At 48.4% G+C, this 26,011-nt stretch overlaps 1 protein-coding gene across 4 annotated transcripts in view; it reads left to right on the top strand.

Moving 5' to 3' along the window:
- Nucleotides 1–26,011, top strand: part of NFRKB (nuclear factor related to kappaB binding protein) — a 988,461-nt gene that overhangs the window by 490,692 nt on the left and 471,758 nt on the right. For 2 of the 4 annotated variants that reach the window (XM_086956902.1, XM_086956903.1), the window contains 2 exons: nt 19,876–20,093; nt 20,386–20,653. In XM_086956902.1, coding sequence (XP_086813028.1) covers nt 19,876–20,093; nt 20,386–20,653 — 486 coding nt within the window. Of the gene's footprint in view, nt 1–19,872; nt 20,094–20,385; nt 20,654–26,011 lie in introns of all 4 variants that reach the window. The other 2 variants (XM_086956901.1, XM_086956900.1) reach the window with 1 other exon arrangement.

Below are 26,011 nucleotides of genomic sequence, written 5' to 3'. Positions count from 1 at the left end.
TCACTGTCACAATGCGTATCACACTGGGTCAACGTCCATAGATACAAGATAAAGACACCTTTTTGCGTCCCACCCGGAGTCCTCCTGTAAGAGCTCTAGTGACCGAATAGCCAGATTTTTAAGTTCCCCCCCTCATAACCCCCCGTTCAACCCATGATAGTGCCGCCATTTGGTCCAGACCCTATGGAATTTCTTTGGGCACCCCCTTGCTTTATACGTCACTCTCTCGGCTGCCATGTAAAGGTCCAACCCTCTTCTCCAATCCTCTAATCCTGGCGACTCCGGTGACCCCCAGTACTTCGCTATATCTCTCTTCGCTACATCTCTCTTCGCTACCACCAGTGCGAGGACTAGGAAGGTGAGGATTGGACGCGGTAGGTCCACCTCATTAGTCATACCCAGTAGTGCCAGCTTGGGCTCCTGTTGGAGCGGGATCCCCCAAACCTCTCCCAGTTCTGTGAAGATGTGTGTCCAGTAATTTTGTATTCTGTCGCATGCCCATATGGTGTGATAAAAGTCTCCATCATGTTGGCGGCATCTAAGACAGTGTGTGTCTATTTTTCCCATTCTATGGAGTCGCATCCTATCATAATGGGTTCTGTGCAGCACATTGAATTGAATAAGGCGTAGTCTGGACTTAATTGCCACTTCCCGGGGATGCATTAGAGCTATGTCCCAGTCCAGGTCTTCCATGCCTCCCATGTGTACCTAAGCTTCGCTAGATCACCTAGCATATTGTTAGTTAAGGTTTTGTATGTTAGGGAGACCGCCTTCCCTTGATTCGTTCTTGGAGGAGCCGTCCCTCCAGAGGTGCATATTCTGGGATGTCGCTTAGTTGGACATTCTGGGCCTTCCACGCATGGCTCAGCTGCGTATATTTAAAGAGCTGCGAGTGATGGAGTCAGAATTCAGATTTTAGGACCATAAAGGATTTCAGTTCCCCTTTGGCGATCACGTCTCCTATAGTGGAGATACCTATATCATCCCATCTTCGGAAGCCCCGTAGTTTATTGAGCTCTGTTAACCACTGACAGTGCCATATCAGTGTTTGCCGGGTGGGCTTCTTCTCACCAACCCCTGCGTTTTGTGGCCTTGTTCCATGCAGTTAGCGTAAGGATCGTCGCTGGGAGGAGCGGTCCCCTTCTAGTGCCCCCATAGAGGTAATATAATAAGTTCTGTGACGACATTTTAAGCCTTTCCAGGGCATAAGTGGGATGATCTGCCAGGGCATGCAGCCAATAGTTTATTGGTACCATGTGCTCCGCCCAGTAGTAGGCCTCCAAGTTAGGGAGTGAGATCCCCCGCTGTATTGGTGTCTTTGGAGCGTAGTCAGGGTCACTCTAGGTTGCTTACCTAGCCAGAGAAACACTCTCAGATCCGAGTGAATTTTAGCCATCAACGTTATCGGAAGCGGGTAGTATTCGTTCTATAGGGCATATAGATACTTAGGTAGGATAATCATCTTATACATTGCCGCTCGGCCTAGAAGTGTAAGTGGGAGCTGTCTCCAGCGTTCCATATCCGCCGCGGAGTTCATTATGATGCGCTCCAAGTTTTTTTGGAATGATAGCGCCTTATCAAGGGTAATGTATATCCCAAGATACTGGAAGCCCTCCACCGTCGTCAGTAGTTGCCCCGGCAGTCTCCCCCAGCGGCCTTGTCCCCCTGGGTCATACAAGATCGATTTTTGCCAATTTATTGTGTAACCCGCTCGCCCACCGTATTGCTCTAATTCTCCGAATAGCTCCGGGACAGTGGTCTCTGGTTTCGTGATATACAAAAGTATATCATCCGCATAGAGGGATATTTTTTCTTGTGTGGGGTCTGTGTCAATTCTTTCAAAACCGGATATGCCCGCATTCTGTCGGATTCTGGCCGCAAGTATCTCAATAGTGAGTGCAAAGAGGAGGGGAGACAAGGGGCAGCCCTGGCGGGTCCCTCTCTGGATCTGGAATTCACGCGATAGCCTCCCATTCACCCTCACCCTGGCTCTTGGTGCAGTGTAGAGGAGCTGGACCCACCCCTGGAACTTAGTTTTAGTTTAGTTTATGGCATTTGTTAAGCGCTTGGTTGCACAGAGAACAGTGCGTCCCCGCGCTGACAACCCTACCTACATCTCTTCAGCCGAGCTCATAAAGGCTGGACACAGGGGCAAGGGTGAACTATGCTGAGTTTATCCTGGGAAAAAGATGGGTTTTCAGCCTCTGTCTGAACCTGGTTTCAGAGGGCTCCATCCTCAGTTCAATAGGAAGGTTATTCCAGTTGTTGCTGGCATGGTGTCTGAAAGAGCGTCCTCCCATCCTTGCTCTATGTATCCGAGGCACCACTAATTGCATGCTACCCATCGACCTCAAAGGACGTGTAGGGCGATATACTGGAAGCAAGTCCTGAAGATATGGAGGTGCTTTTTTGTGAGCTATACGGTGGGTGATGCACATGGTTTTGAAATTGATTCTTTCCTTTATTGGGAGCCAATGAAGGGAGCGTAATGCATGTTTCCCAGAGGCTCTCCTAGGGAGGTTGAGGACCAGCCTCGCTCCTGCGTTCTGGACGCGTTGAAGCTGTGTTAGGCCCTTTTTACTAAGTCCACATAGGAGGGAGTTCCCATAATCTAACTGGGAGGTGACCAAGGCGTGTACCATGGTTTTTCTGGAGCTAGGGGGCAATAGGTCCAGGATTTTCCTTAGGACCTTCAGAAGTCCGTAGCATTTTCCCGCGACCTTACCCACATGATTGGTGTAGACAAGATTAGAGTCCAGAAGAAAGCCAAGGTTCTTAACTGTGTCCACTGGGACCGGGACAGAGCCCAGTTCAGTGGGCCACCAGGCAGAGGTCCAGATGGAAGGACGTGGACCTACAATAAGAACTTCCGTCTTGTTACCATTAAGGCGGAGACAGTTTTGTTTCATCCAGCCGTCAAGAGCCACAAGGCAAGCCGAGAAATTCTCAGCATCCACAACTGGATCACGGGACAGATTGATCACCAGTTGTGTGTCATCTGCATAGGAGACTATTGCCACACCATATGATTCCACCAGTTTGGCGAGGGGCTCCATGTACAGATTGAATAATGTAGGGCTCAAAATAGAGCCCTGGGGAACCCCTTGCCTGAGACACCTTACACTGGATTTGCATGGTGGGCAATGCACTTGAAATCTTCTGTTTTTAAGAAAGGATACCAGCCACTCATGAGCAGGTCCGGTTATTCCCTTTTCCCTCAGTCGGTTCAGTAGTACGGGATGTGATACGGTATCAAACGCCGCACTTAAGTCCAATAGGACTAGTGCGGCCGTGTGACCTTCATCCGCCTTGCTCCGCAGCAATTCTGTTGATAGGAGAAGGGCAGTCTCAGTCGAGTGTTTCGCTCTGAAACCCGATTGAGACGTGTGCAGGAGCAAGTTTTCCTCCATAAAACTTACCAGCTGTCGATTGGCCAGTTTTTCTACTACCTTCGCACAGTAGGGGAGAAGGGAAATAGGTCTTAGGTTGTCGAGTTGCGCTATGCTTATGTGGGCTTTCTTTTTTATTGGGACGACTTGGGCCAGTTTCCAGCTGTCCGGAACTAGACATTCATCGAAGGAAAGCGCGGCCATATTGCCTATATGCTTCGCCACCTGGGGAAGATGACTTCGGAGAATTCTCGCTGGTACCGCGTCTAGGGGAGAGCCCGAGTGGATGTCCGATAGGATGTTGATAAACTCCTCAATTTGGGGAACCGCAAATTTCCGGAGTTCTTTTTTGACCATATTACCGCGGTTAGGGTCGGGCAAGTTAGTAGCCTCTGAATTAGTCTGGAATGAAGCATAGATCTTTTCTACCTTCCCTATAAAAAAGTCTGCGATCTCGTTGCATGACTCGGTCGTGGGTGGGACTTCCCCTGAGCTCGTGGGAGGAGTGGAGAGTTCCTTCAGGATCATAAAGAGCTCTTTCGATGTATTCTCTGCACAGCCTATCCTGTTGTTATAGTACTCTCTTTTAGATTTCCTGATCTGGCTGTGGTAGACTCTGAGTTCGCTCTTATAGGCTTCGCGTAGTGAGGGGACGTAATCCACTCTCCATCTACGCTCCAAGGTTTTGCATTTGGTTTTAGCGGCGCGTAGCTCAGCAGTGAACCACGGAGCGGATTTCGTGCTCCTTGCCATGGGTTTGTGAGTCCAAGGGGCTACATTGTCCAGCGCACCATGAACCCATTCTTCATACATCTTGTATGCCTCCACCAAATTGTTGCTATGCTTTGGGGGGTCCTGTTCTAGGGCTTGACGGAAGGCCTCGTGACTGAATTTCCTCCAGTCCCTGCGTCTAATATCGGGAGGTTTCTGTAAGGGCCCCCTGTTGGGCAGTTTTCTGAATTGAAATGGTATCAGATAATGATCTGACCATAGGATCTTAATCGGAGCAGAGACCCTTATATCGTCCCAGTTAGTAAAAATAGGGTCTAATAGATGTCCTGCTTGATGGGTGGCTCTATTGTCAGCTAAATCAAACATAAGAGCTCTGAGTTCATTGATTAAGGAAACGGCCTCTCTGCAGTAGACATCCTCTAAGTGCACGTTGAGGTCTCCTACAATCATGAATTTATTATGGCGTAAGGCCGATTGCGTTAGAACAACCAGGAGGCTTTCAATGAACGCAGTTGCCACACCCGGGGGACGATATATAAGGTATCCCTTAATGGTACAGTTGGGGTTGACCGTGATGGAGAAGAGTCCTGATTCACATTTACTTATGGGAGTTGGTTCAAGAGAGACTGGTAGGTCGCTTTTGTGAATAATAGCTATCCCCCCCCTCTTTGGTCCCCTCTATTGATGTGAAGAATATCGAAGCCGGGAGGAAGGGCCTCTACTATATCAGGGATGGATTGTTCATCCAGCCATGTCTCGGTCAAGAAGACCAAGTCGGGTTTGTCGTCAGTCAGTAGGTCATAGATATTCAGGCTATGTTTTTTCATTGAGCGGCAGTTCAGTAATACGGCCGATAGTACCTTACCCTCATTACTCGTTGCTTGGTCTCTGCGGATAGTATGGCCGCAGCCCACACAATTCAGGGGCCATTGTTCCACCTGCAGCTTGTGATAGCATTCCGGCGGCAGCCTCCTGCGCAGCTGAAGTAATGCCTGCCTCGTATATGTTATATTCCCCTGTTGGTCTGAGATGGTTTGGACAGGGGGATGGGGCCTGGGCCGCGGATGGACGCGGACGGGCGCAGACGGGCTTGCCTTAGGCGCGCCTTCGGCGCGCAAACGGCGCTCCCGCTGCGCTCGTCCGCTGCGCTTGCGAGGATGGCACATTTGAGGAGGGAGTGGGCGTGGCCAGAGAGATGGGCGTGGCCTCGCGAAGCAGCGATGGCGGCCCTTTCCCTGTCTATCCCGCGATGCAGCGCTAGCTCCGCTGCTCGTGGGGTGCCCTGATTAGGCTAAAAGGTGCTGTCAACCTCAGGAGAGGAGTAAGTAAGTTTTAAATAATGTAAAACACAAGATACAAATTTTTAAAACACGAGTGCAACTAGCCTCCGGCTTCCGCCTCAGAGGTGTAGGGAGAAGTCACCAGCGCTTTCAGTCAGCGCTTAGTTATAGGCGGGGGAGTGGGCGTGGCCAGAGAGATGGGCGTGGCCTCGCGAAGCAGCGATGGCGGCCCTTTCCCTGTCTATCCCGCGATGCAGCGCTAGCTCCGCTGCTCGTGGGGTGCCCTGATTAGGCTAAAAGGTGCTGTCAACCTCAGGAGAGGAGTAAGTAAGTTTTAAATAATGTAAAACACAAGATACAAATTTTTAAAACACGAGTGCAACTAGCCTCCGGCTTCCGCCTCAGAGGTGTAGGGAGAAGTCACCAGCGCTTTCATTCAGCGCTTAGTTATAGGCGGGGGAGTGGGCGTGGCCAGTGAGATGGGCGTGGCCTCGCGAAGCAGCGATGGCGGCCCTTTCCCTGTCTATCCCGCGATGCAGCGCTAGCTCCGCTGCTCGTGGGGTGCCCTGATTAGGCTAAAAGGTGCTGTCAACCTCAGGAGAGGAGTAAGTAAGTTTTAAATAATGTAAAACACAAGATACAAATTTTTAAAACACGAGTGCAACTAGCCTCCGGCTTCCGCCTCAGAGGTGTAGGGAGAAGAGGCCGAAACCACATTTTTGCAACACAGCATAGAGGAACGGCCAGTGAACCGCGTCAAAGGCCTTCTCTGCGTCGAGGGAGAGAAACCAGTGCGGTTCATCTCTTCCCCGCACCTCCTGCAGCCAGTTGTGGGTACGTCGAAGGTTCAGTCTAGTTGCCCTGTCAAGCAGGAAGCCCGTTTGGTCCGAATGTACCAGGTCTGGGTTCACGAATATCAGGCGGCGCGCCAAGATAGTGGCAAGAAGTTTCACTTCCGTGTTCAGGAGGGAGATGGGGCGGTAGGACGCACAGTCCTCTCGCGGTTTGCCCTCTTTATGTATTGGGACGATGGTAGCCAGGGAGAGATCTGTGGGGAGCCCCCCCTCCTGGTAGGCCCCAGCAAAGAGACCCTTCAATTGGCGAGCCAAGAGGTCCGCCGTACGTTTTTAAAACTCTGCCGGGTAACCGTTTGGTCCTGGTGTTTTACCCGGTCGCAATTTGGCTACAGCTTCCGATATGTCGTCTATTGTAATGTCAGCCTCCAACACCAGAAGGGCCTCGGGAGACACGAAGGGCAGGTCCGTCTGTGCCATATAATATAATGCTTCCTCACGCGTCCCCAGATCCCTGGCTGCGTATAAGAGTTCATAATGTGTAGTTTGCCTGACTTATCCCCCACGTCGTACAGGTGGTGAAGGGTGGCTAGGGATTGAGTTTTAGCTTCATTAGTGACCAGTTCTCTATATTGTCTTTGGGCATCTATCAGTCTTCTAAGAGTCTCCGCTTTTTTCAAACTCTGGTACTCCCTCTCTAAGCCCAGGATAGTCTGTTCCAGTGTAGTGACTTCAGATTGAAGTTTTCTTCTTTCCTCCCCCAGTTTACTTTGTATTCTATCTCGCATTACCGGTTTCAGAGCTTCCCACAAGGTGACCTCCGACTCCACTGTTCCCTCATTGTCAGCGATATAGACCTTAATGTCCGCTCTCACACCTCTCAGGATAGATGCATTCTGAAGGTCCCAGGCTGCGAGGCGCCAAGTGGTCCTCACAGTACCCCGGGTACGTCCTACCCTTACTAACAATGGGGAATGATCAGAGATGCCCCTAGCTTTATAGTCAGCAGTGTCGTCCACTGTCAAGTACTGTCTAGACATAAAGACATAGTCTAATCTCGAGAATACCTTATGCGCCCCTGAGTAGTATGAGTAAGCCATCTGAGTAGGATGCAGCCATCTCCAGACATCTGTGAGCCCTATATTAGCAATCTGTTGTGATAGGGTAGTCCGGTTCTCTCCCCTAGCTGCTGTCCCTGACCGATCCTGTCCTTTATCCATCACGTCGTTAAAATCACCCCCCACTATTTGGATGGTGTCAGCTGTTTCCAGGAGTATGTGATCGAGAGCCTTGAGCGTATTTGCCTGCAATTTAGGTGGCGCATAGACTGAAATGATCGTGTATGTACGTCTATTCCATGTCCCCTGGACCCCAGCATAGGTCCCCAGTGGATCTATCCAGGTGCTGCGGTGTAGAATGGTGTGGCTTTTTTATGAGGACCGCTACCCCTCTGGAATCAGACGGGTAGCCCGCATGAGCCAGAACTTTGTGCCGGCCCCTAGCTATGAAGGCACAGTTAGTTCCCTTTAGATGGGTTTCCTGCAGCAGGGTTATATCCGGATCTAGCCTCTTAAGGTAGGAGTTCACTAGACCTCTTTTAACCTTCGAACCCAGCCCGTTCACATTCCACGACAGGACACTAATCCCCCCATCGCACACCTGCGGCGCAACTACATCACTTGCCATTCGAGACGTTGATACCTTAGTGCCGGCAGTCTCTGGTGTGGGTGCTTAGTGTGAAGCACCGAGGCACATGTCTGCATTATCACAACTGCTTTCCCCTCACCCCAACTCCTACCCCCCCCCCTCCCCAACTTGAATTAACGTGGAACTCCCATCCCCCTCCCCCCACCTCCCTCCCCTTCCAGTCCCATCTTCTTGCAAGGCAGAACTGTCAGTAGGAGAAGGCCTGTCGCCCTCCCATGCATCCCTCCCTTTAGCCTGCTCTAGCCAACTTCTCTCAAAGCATGCAGCACAACAAAAACCAGTAAAGAACAATAAGTCTAAGTATAAGAGGGCGTGTCAACTTGCATGCCCCCCAGCGACGAGCTGCAATCTCCGTAGCCTGTCCCATCATTGTTCATGAGTGAGTCTTGAGTGTCTGTTTGGGGGGCACTGTTCCGCTCTGTTGCGTCTTGCTCCAGGTCTCGGATCGCCTTTGCCAACGGGTGGATGGAGCGCGACCCCCCACATCTTCTTCTCCCCCTGAAGTACGGCTCCCGACCTCGTCGTCATCCTCTCCCTCCAAACGGGCATGTCTTCGTAGACAGTTGAATCTGGATCCCGTCGTGGTGTTCCCTCTCGGCGAGGTCGAACGTCCATGTCGTGTACTTCCTGAGCTATGCCCCTGATAAGGTGTCGCCGGGGTTTGTCTCTTTGCCCTTCGGGACTTCAGTCTCTGTGTCTTCGGTAGTTCCCACTGGGACCATGAATCCACGACCTGTCTGCCATTCTGCGTCCAACGGTCTCCCTGCTATTTAATATAGGGCGTTCTTCCAGCCATTGCCAGGCATCTTCCGGGTGGTTAAAGAAAATTGTCTTTTCCTTGTAAATCACCTTCAGCTTTGCCGGGAAGAGGAGCATGTAGGAGATATTTAAGTCTCTTAGTTTCGCCTTCACTGCGTCAAAGGAGCGGCGTTGTTTCTGCACCTCTTGGCTGTAATCCGGGAATATCATGATGGTCGTGTTTTCCAGTCGGATCTCTCCCAACTTTCTAGCTTCTCGCAGAATCAGGCCCCGGTCCGCGAAGTTGAGAAAGCGAGCAATGACCGGTCTAGGTCTCGCACCCTCTGGTGGCTTTGCCAGGAGGGCCCTGTGCGCTTCGATGAAAAAGCAGGGCGAGAACGGCACCGCAGGGAAGGTTTTAGTCAGCCAGGCGTGGAGGAATGCTACCATGTTAGTCCCTTCTATTCCCTCTCTAAAACCCTCGAAGCGCAGGTTGTTGCGTCTCGCCCTATTTTCGGCATCGTCACCTTCCACAACAATTGGCAATGGGATGCCTTCAGTTCCGCCATGTCTTTTCTCAGGGTGGAGATCGAATCTTCCGCCTCGCCTATCCGCGTCTCAGCAGTAGTCACCCTTTCTGTTATTTTCCGAAGTCTTGACTCAGCAGTGTCACCTCGGATCCCACCTCGCCAATTTTGACTTCTAGGGCAGCCCGAGACTCCTGGATGTCAGTCCGCGACGCCTGAATGGCTCCCATTAGCAGGTCAGTATCTGAGCGCACGCCGGAGGCAGCGGAGAGGGGATCCGCCGTCTGTTTGGGCGCAGCAAAGTTATCCATGGGCCCCTGTTTGGAGGGCTTGGGAAGTGTATCCTTCTTCCCCATGGCTGGTATTACAATGACGTCGTTCTCGTGGGGAAACTCGCTATTCACGTCGTCCCTGATGCTCTGGCCGCGATCAGGGGTCAGCGAGCACCTCGGTCCGCCACAGGGGAGGGCAGTCCGGCCACCCCGCACAGCAGTTGCCAGAGGGCCACGTGCGTCCTCTGTCCGTCCCCCAGGTGCCTTGGTTCGTGTAGTCGGCTGAGTGTCCGTCCTGGCCAGTACTCCTATGCCTGTATCAGCCTTGTGTCACGGGCCGCGCCAAGTGCCCCACTAGGTATCCGATTCCTGCCGCTCCATTGCAGGGACTGGTGAAAGTAGAATGTATCTTCCCCCCTCGTTCATAGGGTCGGATGTCCGACCTCCAAGATTGCCAGGTGTCTCTCTCAGGGGACTACCCAGCAGGGTGCAGGGTGGAGGGGACACCACAAGGAGACCCCGGTTCAGGCAGGATCATTGTGGGGCCGGCGAAGCTCAAACAGCAGCGCCAGGCAGGTGAATATGGGGAGCTTTTAGGGCCCAAAGAGCGTGTATCCAGCTACGGGGCCAGGATCAAGTCCAGACTGCACTCGAACTCCACATTGCGGCTCCGGCCGCCATATTAGCAAAGTGTCCGCCTGCCAGGAGCCCAAACGCCTCAACAGGCGCCGTCCCCCGGCTCCACCTGGACTCGCGGGCCGGATTTAGCTGCGGGGCCAGGATCCGGTTCAGAATACACTCGAACTTCTCATTGCGGCTCCGGCCGCCATATTAGTGAAGTGTCCGCCTGCCAGGAGCTCAGACGCCTCAACAGGGGCCGTCCCCTGGCTCCACCTGGATTCGCGGGCTCCACCTGGATTCGCGGGCCCCTCAGAGTGCCCCTCACGCTCTCACCTCTCAGGCGGCAGGCCAGCGGCCGGACGGTCCCCGGACTTGTTCTATCCCCACGGCGCCGCTCCGGCCGCCATCTTGGTGAAGTCCAGGGGTTTCGCCGGGGAGTCAGGGCGCCGCATTGGGGTCTCGCCAACACCGTGGACCCCACACAAAGTCCTCCTGACCCGAATCCTCACTGCGGCAGACAGCTGCAAGGCCTATAAGGCGGACCTCAGTGTGGCATTCGCCATTCAGTCATGGCGGCCGCCATCTTGTTGCCGCCGGGCCCCCGGAGACGATGTTATAAGGTCAGCGTTTTTGCTGGATACGGTCACGTAAACTTCGATGCAGTGGTCCCTACGGAGTCTGGGGTCTCCGTAACGACCCTCCCGTGATTTTGGTGGCGTAGGGCTGAATGGAAGTCGGATTCGGATACAGCTCGCCTGGAGCTCCGGAGAAGCACGTCCTAGCAGGCCATGCTGTTGACCACGCCCCCGAAACAGGCCAATTTTAAACAAGTTCAGCCTGCTTTTATATTCCTTCAGATGCTGATGGGTAACATTGTATTTCATGTATTAATTTTTTTTTAATCTGCCTTTAGGCTTAGGGCGAGTTGTGATTAACTGGCCTGTTTATCATCACCATTTCTGGTTTCATGCACTCGATCAGCCAACAGTTGCTGATTCATTTAATGGTTTTAATGTACCGCATAATGTGTTTTAATCTATTACTTTTAGTGGATGTTATATGTTGTTCCAGGTGTCCGGGACTTCAGTTGCAATATGTACATACAAGATGAATTGTCAATTTGTTTACACCTGGTTCGCCCTTGTGCGTGTATAGATTGTACTATATCATAGTTTATTTTGGTTTTATATTGTGCTTTTATGGTTTTATCAAACATGAAACCGAATAAGGATATTTTGACTTGACTTCTCAGATACCTGACTGCCCCCAATCTGCCAATCAATTCATCTGCTCTAGGAATTAGATGTGCATCATGTTTTGTCACAGCATTGAGCTCTCTGAAGTCCACACAAAACCTAATTTCTTTCATTTCACCCTTGGTGTGAGGTTTGAAGACTAATGCTACTGGGCTGGTCCAAGGGTTCTCTGAGGGTTTAATGACACTCCATTCCAGCATCTTGCGTACCGCAGCTTGGATGCTTTCTCTGACATAAGACTGCCTGTAAATTTTGTTTTTGACAAGTAGGCTGTCACCAGTGTTCTCATCATGGATACACCAGCTAGTCTAACCAATGACCACAGAAAAGAGCTCAGCATTCTGACTACGGTCTTGTCTGCAGGTAGCCTGCTGACAAGACCACCCCATCAACAGACCCATCTTTTGGATTGCTGGAGAGGAGCTCAGGGAGAGGTTCACTCTCAGCTTCCTGTCCCTCATCTGTAACCATGAGCATGGTCACATCAGCTCTATCATTTTATTTATTTATTTGAAGAGTTTTATATAGCGCTGGCTAGACCCGGAGGTATCAGAGCGCTCATAGTAGGCCTTCAGGGGGTTGACTAGTATAACTGTTTTAGGAGATTTACCTAGGTCCACAAAATAAGTAAGCTCCCCTTTTCTTTCCAGGACAGGATAGGGTCCACTCCGCTTGTCCTGGAAGGCCCTAGGTGCCATAGGTTTCAATAATCATTCCCTTGGCCGGGGTTGGAACTCTACTATGACAGCCTTTTGGAGTTCCTGGCTGGCTTGAAGATTTTGGCTTGCTTTTTCCGTGTACTGGAGCGAAGGCCAAGCACATAATCCACTATGTCTTGTTTTGGTTCTCTAAAATGATTTTTCCCATCCTTCCTTCGCAAGACTCAGTGGACACCTAACAGGATACCCAAACACAAGTTCAAAGGGGGAGAACCCCACTCCCTTCTGTTGCATTTCCCTTTAGGTAAAAAGCAGACCTGGAACTAAGACATCCTATCTCCTCTGAGTTTTTCAGGGAGTCCACCAATCATGCCCTTCATTGTGCGGCCAAATCTTTTTACCAGACCATTGGTTTGTGGGTGTTATAGGGTAGTGAACTTGTAAGTTACTCCGCCACATGCCTTTCAATTATTCAGGCATGACATTTGTATCTCTGTCTGATACTACCTCCGGCAAGAAACTAACCCTGGCAAAGATGCCAAGGAGGGCCTTGGCCACTGCAGGGTCCAAACTCGGGTGGTGTAGTGGGCAAAAGTACGATGGATTTAACCCAGATCTTTTGACTGGGGGAGAATGTTTGCATTGTTATCATTCCGTCCATCATTTGTTTGCTGTAACACTTTTTGCCCTATGTTACATGGGTATGCCCAGACGTGGGTCCCTTGCTCACTGTGCTTCTGGATTCAAGCTAGCCTGGCTGAAGAAGGGTGACATACCCTGAAACCGGTCCCAGGATGCTTGTTTCCGGTCCATGGAGGACCTGGCCTGGCAGTTCGGTCTGGACTGTTCCCATGGGGCACAGGGTCAAGACTGATTTGCATATGGCTGGGTCCAAACTGGGGTGGTATAGTGGGCAAAAGAATAATGGATTTAACCCAGATCTTTTGACTGGGGGAGAATGTTTGCATTGTCAGCATTCTGTACATTATTTGTTTGCTGTAACTCAAGGCAGTACAAGCATGGCAGACTGCGAGGTGGACTTTCGATCTATGCTGCCTGCAAACTATCTTTACACATTAACTAGTTAGAATTTAACAAGGATTGGATCGCCTGCATTGGAGTGGGAAGCCCCAACTCGGGCAGACAGATGCTTTTGCTCAACGTTCACATTTTTCACAACACCAGCAAGAAAAAGCCCAGATTGGACCATCTGATTGATATTACATGCAACCTACTAAACAAACATACCTGTTTAATCTCCGGCGACTTCAACATAAACCTTTTCCAAAATACAACTGAGGACTTCCTTGACACATCCCTAGCAGTTCAATCACACCTCGCGGTGCAATCGATACCCGCAGTAACAGACTAACCCAACTGGGACAATCTACTGTTCTTCAAGTCAGCAGTATGGGTTTCACCCTACTGAATGGCCACTTCCCTACGGACACTCCACAAGCGTGGAAAAAAAAACCAAATGGCTACACCCACCCATTTCTGTATTTTACTTTAGGCGACAACGAAATTCTCCCCTTGATAGAGAACTACTGCATCGCAACATCGGGTGAGAGCGATCATCGTCCCCGGCTAATAAGTCTATCCTTCAATGTCGGCCACCACCTGGTCATCGGCCACACGCTAATTGCCACTTACACAGAGAACCTAAGAAGATTGAAATGGACAGAAACCCAAAACAATGGAAAAATGAAGATCTCTGTTACGTGTCTGACGTGAAGAGGTCGTCGCACCAACAGACGCATGGGATGCTCTAGCAAACCGACTACTGAGTGAATTCCTGTCTTCCTCACAAAATTCATTACACTCCAATCAATTGCGCATCTCAACAGAGACCAAAAAACTAAAATCAAGCTCAAAAAGCATTCCGATTATCTATTCACAGAGCCAAGAAAAAAGTGGCTGACCAGTTTGGCTGATAGTAGCACACTCAAGTAAAAACTCTAATTCAGAGCTATTTTGGTTTCTTGTGAACAGGTCGTCTCTGGGTGCAAGCTGATAGGGCGGCGCAAATATAAGCGAAGAAGAATGGGCCCTCATTTAACAAACCACTTCAAAGAACACACAATCAGAGACGACTAATCCTCCAGTCATTTGTCATCCAAACCAGTGCAGCCACTATTAGCACCCACAAGTAATGGCAAGCCAGCAGTGCAAAACAGACCAGTTGTCCCTGACCAGGCCGCCACAACCATCGACACAGTGAACCAGCCAGACTACTTCCTGACAAAGATTATGGAAGATCCAGAACCACTTAGAAAAAAAAACGAATGCTTCATTAGTAAAGCGATGTCAGACGGAGCACCGGACCCTAATGGCCTTTCCCAGGCCCTGTTCAAAGCAGACTTCAAATTGTGGTCTGAACACTTGGCCCTCCTGTTCTCACACTGTTGGCTCAATCAAAACGTACCAAAGTTGTGGAAAGGAGCCATAATGCATCCCATCTATAAAGGAGGCAGGCAAAATGACCCCAAAAAGTACAGGATGGTAGCTCTTCTAGGCGTTGAATCCAAACACTATGCCAGTCTGTTGCTCTAAGAACTATCGTCCTGGGCACATGAAACCCAGTGTCTACATTTTAAACAGACTGGCTTTGTGGCAAAATCAGGAACCACAAGTAACTTTCTCGCACTATCCGTACTGATGGAAAAAGCAGCAGCCCAAAGAATGCCATTACACTGCTGCTTCGTTGACTTCAAGCGGCCTTTGATCAGGTGCAGCAGGGCCAGATGTGGCAAAAACTGCAGAAATGGGGAATACCCCCCACCATTTTAAAGGCCATAATGCAACTCCACTTAAACACATGGATCTGCATAAAGCTGGGAGAGAGATCCCATGTGTCAAGAAAAATACAGACTTCCTGTGTGAAACAATGGTGTGTGTTGGCCCCACTCTTTTTTAATATTTTATCTCAATCTATGGACAGCGTAAATTCCCAACCCCCTGAACTGGGTGGACTTGCTAAATGCTGACGATTTGGTTTTACTCAGCCACACAGGGTTTGGACTACAAAGGCTACTTGATCAGCTGCTGCTCCCCTACACAATAAGTAATGCTTTGGATTTAATCTATCAAAAACAAAGTCCATAACCTTCAGGAAGTGGAAGCAGCCGAGTGGCAGGTGGTTCTTCAACAGTAAAAACATCAAAGCAGTGTCATCCTACAAATACCTGGGGATTTTTCTGGATTCGAAAGGAACTTTCCGAAAACATAAAGAAGTGCTCAGGGCAAAAGCCCTGTCACTTGAGACTGCATTAATGAAGCTTGTGAGACAGCTACTCGGTCTGAGTCTATCCCCGCCGTCAACAGTAATGAAAGCGAAGATTATAAACTATCTATCATATGGCCATGAGATCATGCTGCGGACCAACACTAACATACTGAATAAAATAACTACCAGAATCTTCAAGCGATTATGGTACCTCCCGAGATCATCTTCACCAGCCCAGGTTAGGCTTGAATTTGGCCTACTAGATCATCGAGGCATTGAGGCTGGCACGTTTATCAAGCTGTGCAACAGACTGCGCAACTCCTGGGTAGGCAGCCTGGAGGCCAAGTTCTGGCAAGAAATGTTGACTGGCCAAATTGGCCAAAAACACCGACGCCACCTGGAACGCTCCCTGCACTTACTTGACAAAGAAGAATACTGGGGAACAAACCCATGCCAGCAGGCCCTAAAACTTTCCATCGAGAGAAGTGTCTGCCTTTGGTCCTTTTTACTCAGACAGGGCAAAATTGGCCAAAAGAAACCACGCCTAGACAGTTATCTCCGTATTTAAGCCAAGAGCTGCAGCACCTTACCTATCAAGCACCTATGCACTTTCATGGAAGAAAAGGTTCACAGTACTGAGAATGTGCGAACTGCCCTTTTTAAAAACACTTACCAGAATGACATCATTCAGGTGATAACACCGAGTGCAGGGGGTGCGGCTACCACTCTGAATCAATTGAGCACGTGGTTTGCGCCTGTCCAGCACTGTTTACCCACAGAAGGTCCCTGTTGCGGGGCGAATGGAACAAACTCGGCGTTCAATCGTGTTATAGCTGCCATGAACCCAGAAAACACAATGCTCAACATCCGGTTTACCAAATTTGTCAGAAGAACGGCCAAAAACCTTGGAATGTCAGGTTAGCGAGCACCCCCGATACAACCTGTACATCTGTGATGTCACCTGTGCCGCCAATGAACACTTGAACATTCTGAACAGATTCCTAAAACACTGCCCAGTCTCTACTGTTTTATCCACCTTCACTGCACCTTTTAGAATGTTAACATCTTGCTGTTTTTTGTCCGCCCTCAACAATGATGTCACTGCTCCAGCCAGCTTACGCTTCACATCAGACATACCAAAAACCCAGACAATCACGATTATTTAATCACCAGGGACATCCCCAACAAACTTTTGGCAAGAAAACCACTTCTTTTTTGTATTAACGATTTGCCTTTTTAACTTTTTTGTATACAAGAAGTACTGTTTTTTAATTGTCATGATTTTAAATAATCAAACAGTAAAGAAATGTCACACTCAACACCAGGCAAGGTACAAATTAGAACTAAAAGTGCACCACCAGCGGCACAGTTTCGGCCAGATGGAGAGGTCAAATTTAGTGTCGGGAGCCCAGTGTTAGTCAATGGAGACTAATGGTGATTGAAGTTGTGTTGCTCAAAGGTAAGTAAATGAATGTCAGGGGTGGAACTCCTTGAGGTTAAGTAAGCACAGGGGGGGGCACGATGCAGCTGGGTGCAGAGTGCCAGCGCAGCATTGGACGCCCAATGCAAATCAATAGGGGAGATCGGTTTTGGAGAATGGCTGCAGGCTCAGCCCAGGAGGCTGAACGAAGAAAACCCACATCCCCTCAGGTAAGATCTGATGCTAGAGGATGTAGGGACACTGTTGGTCAAGCTCCCCAAGACCCATGGCCTTCAAGTGCAGGGTTGTCCTTTGGCGTCGGGAAAGACTTAATGGAGCAGGTCGTAGGCAGGGGAAGTCTTCGGACTGAGGCGGAAGGTGTCGATGTAGAGTCCTACAGGGGTCAGCCCACAGTGAACTCTGACTCAAAACTCTGGGGAACCTTCACAAGACCGGTGGGGTTCTTTAACTAGGGCCATGGGTGCTGGGGGCAGAGGTGGGTCCAGAGGAGGTTTCACAGTTCCTCAGGGCAGAGCTGTTCAGTTTTAAAGTTGTTTTTCCTGGATAGGTAGTCCGCTGTCCACAAGAGAATGTGATTTTTATTGAAAGAAGGCAGTCCTCCTGGGGTTGAGGTCGCTGGGCCTGAAGGACGAGTTGACTTTTGTAGCAAGGGCAAAAGGCAGCAGACAGGTCGGCAGGGCTGGTGCCAAGTCAGTTACTGGTTCTGCTTCCTTTTTGCTGTTGTGGCTCTTCAGGATCCGGCCTTCGTAGGAATCTGGGAATCTGATTTCAGGGTCTCCACCTAATATACTAGATTTTGGGGCGTTACAGGAGAGTGACTAGTAGGGACCAATGGGTTCCTTACATGAGGTGTCTACACCCTCTATTATGCCACCCTCCTGTGGGAGGGGGGCATAGACCTAGCCCTGTTTAAATAGTCCCACCATCTTCAAGATGGTGGGCACTGAAAAATGAGCTTCACTTCGCCTCCAGCACCGAAGGGGTGGAGCTGGTGAAGGAAGGGGGACACACCTATTCTTTTCACTTAGTTTTCACACTGGTTCTCCCGCCAAAAGGGGAGGATTGAATTGGGGGCTTCCATCTGCTGCTAGCAGCGGAAGCTGGGGCCACATTACAAAGGCGGCAAGGCCTTTGAAGCCTCTCTCTCGAACTTTGTGCTCATCCTGGGAAGATGGTGTCACACCTTCTTCAAGGATGGGCTTTGTTTCAGGCCTCCGACAGCAGGGGCTCTCGACCCAGGGCTACAGAAACATGTCTGGTGATAGCAGGCTGTTTAAAGCCATTCAGAGACCATGCCACGATGGGTAGGTTTTCAGGGGGCACCTCTGAGGTGCTCTCTGAGTATATGTTTTAATAAATCCAACACTGGCATCAGTGTGGGTTTATTATGAGAAGTTGTTGTGGGACCAAACACTCGTGGGTTCAGTGAAGCCATCATGGTGCTGGGGAGCTTGAGTTGTCAAGTTTTTAGCCCATGTACTCTCAATGGCATCCCTGGCACTTAGAATATTAAGAATAGACTTAAATATTCCAGGGGCATATCTGCTTAAGCAGATATGCCCTCACCTGAGATATAGTGCACCCTGTCTTAGTGCTTGTACGGCCTGCTAGAGGGGTGAATTACCCGTACCTGAGGTAGTGCTGCTTTGACATGGCACACAGGCAGTGTGCCATGTAGACTTTGTAGTTTTTCCCTGCACCACGGTGTGCAGGCTGCAGTGGTGATCCCTAGCGGACCTGTTTAAGTTCCCATGCCTTAGATACCATGGGTACCATTTACTAGTGACTTATAGGGGGAGGGTCTGAAGTTGTGCCAATTGTTAGGGGAGTAGCTCTGGCACAGGAGACCTGGTTGGCAGGGACCCTGTGCACTTTCATTCAAAATCACATCATGTTCCAGGCCAAAGGTTGGGGCGATAAACATGTAAAAAAAGGTAAACTCTCACAATGTTCCACAAGTCATAGAACACCAGGGTCTGTGAGATTTCATACACTGAAGGAAGGCAAGATACCACATATTCCCCTCCACATAGTTTTGTCCACATCCCCATATATTTTGTCTTTATAGCCCTCAGCTTAAAACCTTGGTGTTATTTTTGGCTTTTCGATTCTCATGTAAATATTTATCACTGCCACTGCACTATTATACCAATGACTCAGCATAAGAAAAATGTGTACATGTCCCCTTTACCGCCTTCCAAAGTCTTGAATCAGTTCCCTAGTACTTAGTCAGTTGGTCATTACAACTGCTACTTGTATGACCCACGCAAAGGTCCATTTCCTTGCTGGACAAGGTTCTCAACTGTGTGAACAGAACCCTTTTCATTGTGCCCCGGCATACACCCACCAGTGAGTTTTGAGAAGCCTGATGGTTCTCAGCTCAAAAGAGGGCCATCTACTTGTTGCTGATAAGTGTATTCAAAGTCATCCCAAGCATATCCTAGGAACGTTTTGACAAAATATGGGCTACACACTCACCAGTTATTTACGAATCATCAACCAGATCTTCCTGGTAACTCCCTAATCACCATTCACAAACTCCAAATTATAGTATCTTTACTTTCAAGGTCCCTGTTATTGGAACTCACTGCCTTCTTAGATCTGAGCCTGTACCTCACTCAGTGAGTTCAAAACTACAATAAAATGATATCTAATTCAATTTAAAGATTACTTCATAAAGTTTCAAAATCAGTGTCTTGTGAAATCTACAACATACCTGATTAAAGGTTTTCTTCTTTGCTGTCTTCCCAACACAAACCGCATCATTTTACAGTGCTTCGGTCATCCTTGTTGGTTAATGTTATCCATACATTTGCCCATCAAGCTGTGTACAAGAGCTTTCTTATGTACACTATTTCTGTTAACATCTTGGCCTCGTGTAAAGAAACCAATATTCTGAGTTTTTATGTATGAATGCAGTTCAGATGTTTTACCAATACTATAGTGGAGACAAAGTCAATATATTAAGTAACTTCTACCAACTTTAAGAATGTAGGCATCTGCTTGTGAGCCTGCATGCATGTGCACAGTGTGATGTTTTATGATGTTGATAACAACAGGAATAAGAACATGGCAGACATAAGCCCACAAGTGCCCATATAGGGGTGCACAGTCCCTCAATACTGTGATAATATGTAATGCACATTTTTACTGTAGTCTTCTTTTGTTCCCCTATGGGGGTTCTTTTTAGCAGCCACAGGCATTTCTGACATTCTGCATTTTCTTTCCAGAAGACTAACAGCAAGGAAGGTTCTCTGAAAGTAATGGGAACTGGTCCATCTGAGCCAGGTCAGTCATGTTTGGCTGACACCAGCATCCCGACAACCCCTGGCACTCCTGGGACTCCAACCACCCCAGTGCTACCTTGTACTCCGTTATCTCCATTGCCTGTTTCAACAGTGACAAAACCTTTGCCTAGTGTCTCCATCGAACCTTCCAAACCTAGCCAAAGGTAAGAGTCTCTTCAGCTTAGAAATATTTGCTCAGCCTAATTCCTGCCACTTTGCCACACAGAGTAAAGATGTCAACTTTGTCTTGTGCCCTACTTGCCGTTGATACTCGATTTTTAGTGCTCTTCCAGTATTCAAGCAATGTAGGAAAAGCACTATAAATAGTTGTTTATGTTATCCATGTAACGCCCTTTCTAGCTTATACATTGGATAAGCTGCTCCTTGGCAGAAAGATTGTTTGTACGCTTACGTTCCTTTATCTGATGTGAGTGATAGCCCGTTTCTCTTTTACAGTGTTCTGCTGATGCCATCACCATCATTGGGGACATTGCTCTCGCCAACTCCTACACCACAGACCCTCACAGTGACACAGACTGCAACTCGGGTGGTCAGCCACTCTGTTGCTTCGGGGCTGCCGCAGGTGCGTGTTGTTACAACAGCCTCTAGTCTTCCCACCGTTTCTCAGCAGACCTCGCTGGTTACCTCAACATTGCAGCAACTCACTGCCGCTGCACAGCTTCGTATCCCTACCACTGCCATACCAACCAAGGTGTTACCCCAGGTGAGAAACCATTACTTGAAAAGTGCATGTTTATTTGTTACTGCTGGGGTGGCATTGGAGCAGTTTATAGTTAGAGATCATATGTCAGAGGGGCAGTAGTTTGATCACCAGTGCACATGTGATATTTTCTGTTCTTTGACAATACCAAACAGCATAATCTAAGGATTCTATTGAATGCTCAAGCTTTGATTGGCAGAGATTTGTTGATAATCTCCTCTATATTGTACAGGACTAAATATATCTCTACAACAGCATGCCAGCAGTTTATCAAACCTTACCTTTTACCAGAAGGTGCCGGAAAACTTCCTATAGCCACATTAATTTGTCATATAATAATTGGAGAAATCATCTACAGTTTCTGATCTGTTGCTGAGTGGCTTTTCCCCACCAGCGATTCATTGTATCCCCATAACAAAATATGGACTTTTCCATAGAGCCCTTAATATTTCCCTTTCTGATGTAAATTTACAACCACACATTCCTCTCCCTGTACATATTCCCCAGGGATCAGACTGGAACTGGAAACCTAAAATGAGTACTCCTGCTTGCTGGTAGGTGGCGTTGTGCAGCCACCCATGCATACTGACATTGTTCCTTTTTAGGTCTTGCGCTTAGCGCTGCAGTGCGCAGCGAGAGTCCTTTTGAAGGGGGTTTGAAAATCGACATAGGAATCGCACACGCTTGTGCATGTGCTTTTCTTTTTGTGCCACACGCCTGGACTTTGTGTGCATCTTGTTTACAAAGAGAGCACGCAATAGGCCAAAGGCGGGCTTATAGCTCCGCCCATGGCCTATTGGTGTCTATTACGCGCACCGGCCGTCATGTGGTTTAAATTATCGTACCTAGACACGGGCGCAATAATTGAAACCACATGGCTCGCTGTGGCGCGCACCACTCGCAGGCTTCTTCTTTTTTGGATCCATTTCCCTCGGAAGCAACTATGCGGAAGTGAAGTTTCCGATCTACACTAACCTCCAGTGTGTATTTAGTATGTTTACGCGGAAGTATTAGCAATTAGGGAACTTCTAAGAGTTCCAAAAGCGACTTGCATGCATTTTGGGCTATCCTATGGGGAATGAAAGAGGCTGTACAGTGCTTTATACTACGCACCTGTAATCTTGCGCAGATCGTACTTATAACGATCTGCCCTCTGAGGCTACTGTCCCTCCAATTACTCTGCTTCTGTCTTCCTTAAATATCCAGCCTTGCTTTCTGGTTTTCCTGTTCCCTCTGCCTTTTTTCCTGCTGTCCCTTTGTCCCCCACCTCTCACATTCTTCTCTTCCTTGTTTTACTCGCCCCTTTGCTCACTCGCTTCTCTGCCTCATTCATATCTTGTATCAACAGTCAGAGTTCAGGGCTTGACTACACAACAAAGATAAAGAACATCTGGCAGCGTTTCAAACTCTGCAGCTTCCAAGAGTGCTGTGTTGGGAACACAAAGAAGGCCTGTGATAGTCTATGTGAAGCGTGTAGGTTAGATCTAATGTGAGCAGTGATTTGGAGACTACCGAATAAATATTATTTTTTTAACTGAGTCATTTAGGTTTTGTATGAGTACATTACATGTTTACAGCAGGCAGGCGTACACCACTTTACTCAATGTTAGAGTAACGGTCTATTTAAAAAATGCAATTAAATATAAAAAGAAATACAATTTTCTGTAGAAGCTGAAAAAGGCCAACAATATTTCATATGAAATATCGTATTTTCTCATACATTTCCAGAAATCGAACGAGGTGAATCTCCACTATCCCAACCCATCTCTTCCCCTGCACGATCTCCCGGGCTTCTCTTCACCAAGGTAGACGCGCCCACGGTGGTTCCCTCTGTCTGTTACGGTGTTCAGCCTATTACTCTTTCCATGGCCAGGATGCGGCCTAATTCTTTGAGACGGGATATGGGTTCTCTCCGCTAATGTGAAACTTCTCACCTCTACCATCCATGTCTTAGATTGTATGGCTGGTATAGAATGTGCCCCCCTCCCCCACACACACACCTGCCCTCCTGTCCTGAGTTGCACATCGTCTCAGATACAATTGAACCTGGGGATGCCTGGCGGACACCAGGGTTAGCACCATCCATGCCAGTAGACAGCATGCTGCAACCTGAAGCCTCCAGCTCCTTCCTGGTTATACCATTCCTATAAAGAAGCAGCAGAGCACAGCCACTTCCTGTTGGTTAACTGCTGAATTCAGAAGGCACACCAACATCCGCGTAATTTATCATTTGAAATTGATTTTATTTCAGGTGTAAGTCGCCTCACAGAGGCTGCTAGGAAGCAGATGTGTATATTTTGGGGACATTATTAATTGTAACAGCAGCATTATGATCGTAGATTGCTGTACACAGACTTGGAAGATGTGTGGGAATGGAATGAGACTGGATTACAGAAACATTGTGCAGCTATGACACCACTAGACAGTACCTTTGTAGATAGCTAAAACAGGAATGATGCAGCAAGCTACTGCAACAGTGGTACAGCTAAGGGCACCCCTTTTCAGGTTACTCTATTCCATGTAATAGACCTACTGTGGTTTATTCTAGTTGGCCAACAACTATGCATCATCGGACACTTCATTGGTGCAGGAAGGTGCGCTAATAAATTATGCCAGGGATACCCTTCAAATATAGTGATCAGTATTAGAAAGTAGAGGCAGTCATACTAAAAAGTACTCATCACTCCCATTAACAAAGATCAAAACAGGAATTGCTTGATATACCAAGGCCGCATCATGTGTAACAAGCATTTTTTTAATAAGGGGCTGTATTAACTGTAGAGATAGGATAACCGGGGGGCATATATAATCGCTGTGCGTGTATTTTCTTTGCATTGGACCTTGATTTGCTGTAGTTGCTTTTTATTATTCTCACAATAAAGATAGAGCCATAAACTGAGAAGGCCTTCCTCCTGTTTCCACAAGCATTGGTCGTCTTTGGCCTCAGCGCACTTTTAAAAAATGGGTTCGATAGCATTCTTGTATTTGCTGAATCCTTGTAGTAGGGAATGCCCAGCAGGCAACTGGTCTGTGTTTGATGTATGCTCTGACCCCTCACGAAGCTGGTTTGTGCCACCGCGTCTCTTAGCCGGAGACAGGGAGGGGGACTTTTACTCAAGAAGTGCGCTATGAGATCATTGTGCTGTATGCAATTTACAAATACCCTGTCAGAGAAGCATTCTTGAGTGCATACGCCAAAATACTTGTATGCAAGAGTTGATGCTGCCTCAGAAGTTTGTAGTAGACATAAGGCTTATCAGGACGTGCCAGTGATTAATGTAGGCGCAGGAGAGCTCGGCGCTGGATCCCGCAGAGACACCCTACTGCCCCCCGATAGTAGCTTTTATCCTGTGCAGCTGGAACCTGATTTAAATGGACTCCCATGCGCATCCCTTCCAGGGTTTTGCCCGCTTCTTGGGTTCTAATAGGGGCCCGCGTGTGTTTGGAGATGGTGTTGGGAGCAAGGCATTGCTTACACCAGCTGCACCTCGCAGCAGCAGCACCAGGCACCTTCGTGTCTAAAATCGGTTGCAGATGCGGAATGTTTAGAGGAATTCTCAGGGTGACAAATTTGCATCTGAAAGACACTTGCCTGGTGCTTTTTGGTGGTGACTGGCTTTGGTTTTTAACTTTTCTCTTCTGAATCTGGGTTTCACCCTGGCAGTACTAAGCATCTGTACTTTAAAACATTGTTCACATTTTCACCCAATGCGTTTTTTAATGACCGACTTTTTAGAGACTGCATGGATAGCAATGAAAGGCACGCTTTTGTTTATTAGACTGTCTTTTACTTAAGGTAACCACTGTCCTATAAGTGGAGCCACCTACTGGAACATTTTCCCTAACACTTGAGCTGCCGGACACGTTACTCATTGTACTAACAAGGAAGGTGCACCACTGAGTGCAAAATAAAGAAATAGCAATCCTGCCCAAACTCTGAACTCTAGAAACTGAAGAAACACCCGTTAGAATCAAGCATTTGCAGTGCAATAGGTCTCACATTTGTTAAACTTAGAGCTGTTGGCGTTGAAAATGACAATGTTTTTTACTTGCGTGTTTCTATTAGCCGTCGATTAGTTATATTTGCAAAGTGCTATTGCTGTTGGTATAAAAAAGTAAAAGTAAAAAACATTGTCTTATTCAACGCCAACAGCTCTAACTTTAACAAATGCGAGACATATTGCATTGAAAATGCTTGTTTTCTGCGTCTTCGGATTCTCATCTGGAGCTACTACTTCGTTTTTTCACAATTTTTTTCTCCAACTGTCCACAATGTGCTAGGGATGTCACCTCCCAAAGCAACAGGGTTTATGTGTTATAGGGACTGTCATAAGCAGAGGTCTGTAACAGATCCGCACAAGGTATGCCTGTGGTGCCTTGGATCGTAACAGGACTTCAGAACCTGCCATGACTGTGCCTAGATGAATCTGAAGGCCACACGGGACTGCTAGGTGAAACTTCCGATTTCCAAACACCAAAAGACTCCATGTGATGACTGGTCAAAATTGAAACAAAGGTCTTGTACCTGCTTCTGAAGTCATTCCTATGACAGAACTTCATGGCAGCCGAAGTCTTCGGGTAAGTCTAAGAAGAAAGATAATAATTTCAAACAGGACCTAGTCCCTTCCAGACACTTTTGAACTCCAAGGAAGGTGAGAGGGCATGAACATGCCTACCAGTTTCGCTCCTAAAACCTCTTGGGCCCAATTTCAAACTTGATCCCGACGTTACAGAAGGTTGAGGCCTTGTGTGAGATCATGTTGTGGATCTTCTGGACTTTACCAGTTCCCTATGGCGCACCTATGGGGGCCCAAGAATTCTCAGGGGTCTTCAGTCAGACTTTTGCTCACAAGCTCACCCTCTGCAGTCATGTCTTCATCCTCCTGGCTGGTTCCCTTCGCATTGATGGCGGTGCTGCCAGCAACAGAAGAGGAGCCTCAACCCATCCTTCACTCTGATTGAGCCAAAGTCATCCCAACCTTCTCAGTTCCCCTCATCCCAGCAACTGCAGACGCAAATCCACTTTAGTGTGCCTTTTCTGGCACACAGTCACCTTGTCTGAGGCAAGATCTGACAATTCTTCTGGGGATCGGTGTGGTAAGCCATCACCTCACACAAGCGGGCCTTCTAAATTGTGCATCGGGGCGACGCCCTTCCATTGTATTCCATCCCACCTCACCTTCCACCATTATCACGGTGTCTGACGGAAAACTAGCTGCCCTTCTTGAAGCAGGAAGTGCAGGCCCTTTTGTCTGAAGCGGTCATTGAGAAGGGTCTGGTATCAGAAGTAGGAATTGTCTTTCTTTTGTTTCTGCCTGCCGGGACTGGACCCCTTTTGCTGATAAAGCGCACAGGCGCTGT

Source organism: Lissotriton vulgaris, chromosome 2_1, assembly GCF_964263255.1.
Source record: "Lissotriton vulgaris chromosome 2_1, aLisVul1.2, whole genome shotgun sequence".
Classification (NCBI taxonomy): Eukaryota; Metazoa; Chordata; class Amphibia; order Caudata; family Salamandridae; genus Lissotriton; species Lissotriton vulgaris.
Note: the sequence above shows the minus strand (reverse complement) of the source record. Positions and strands in the feature narration are given on the sequence as shown.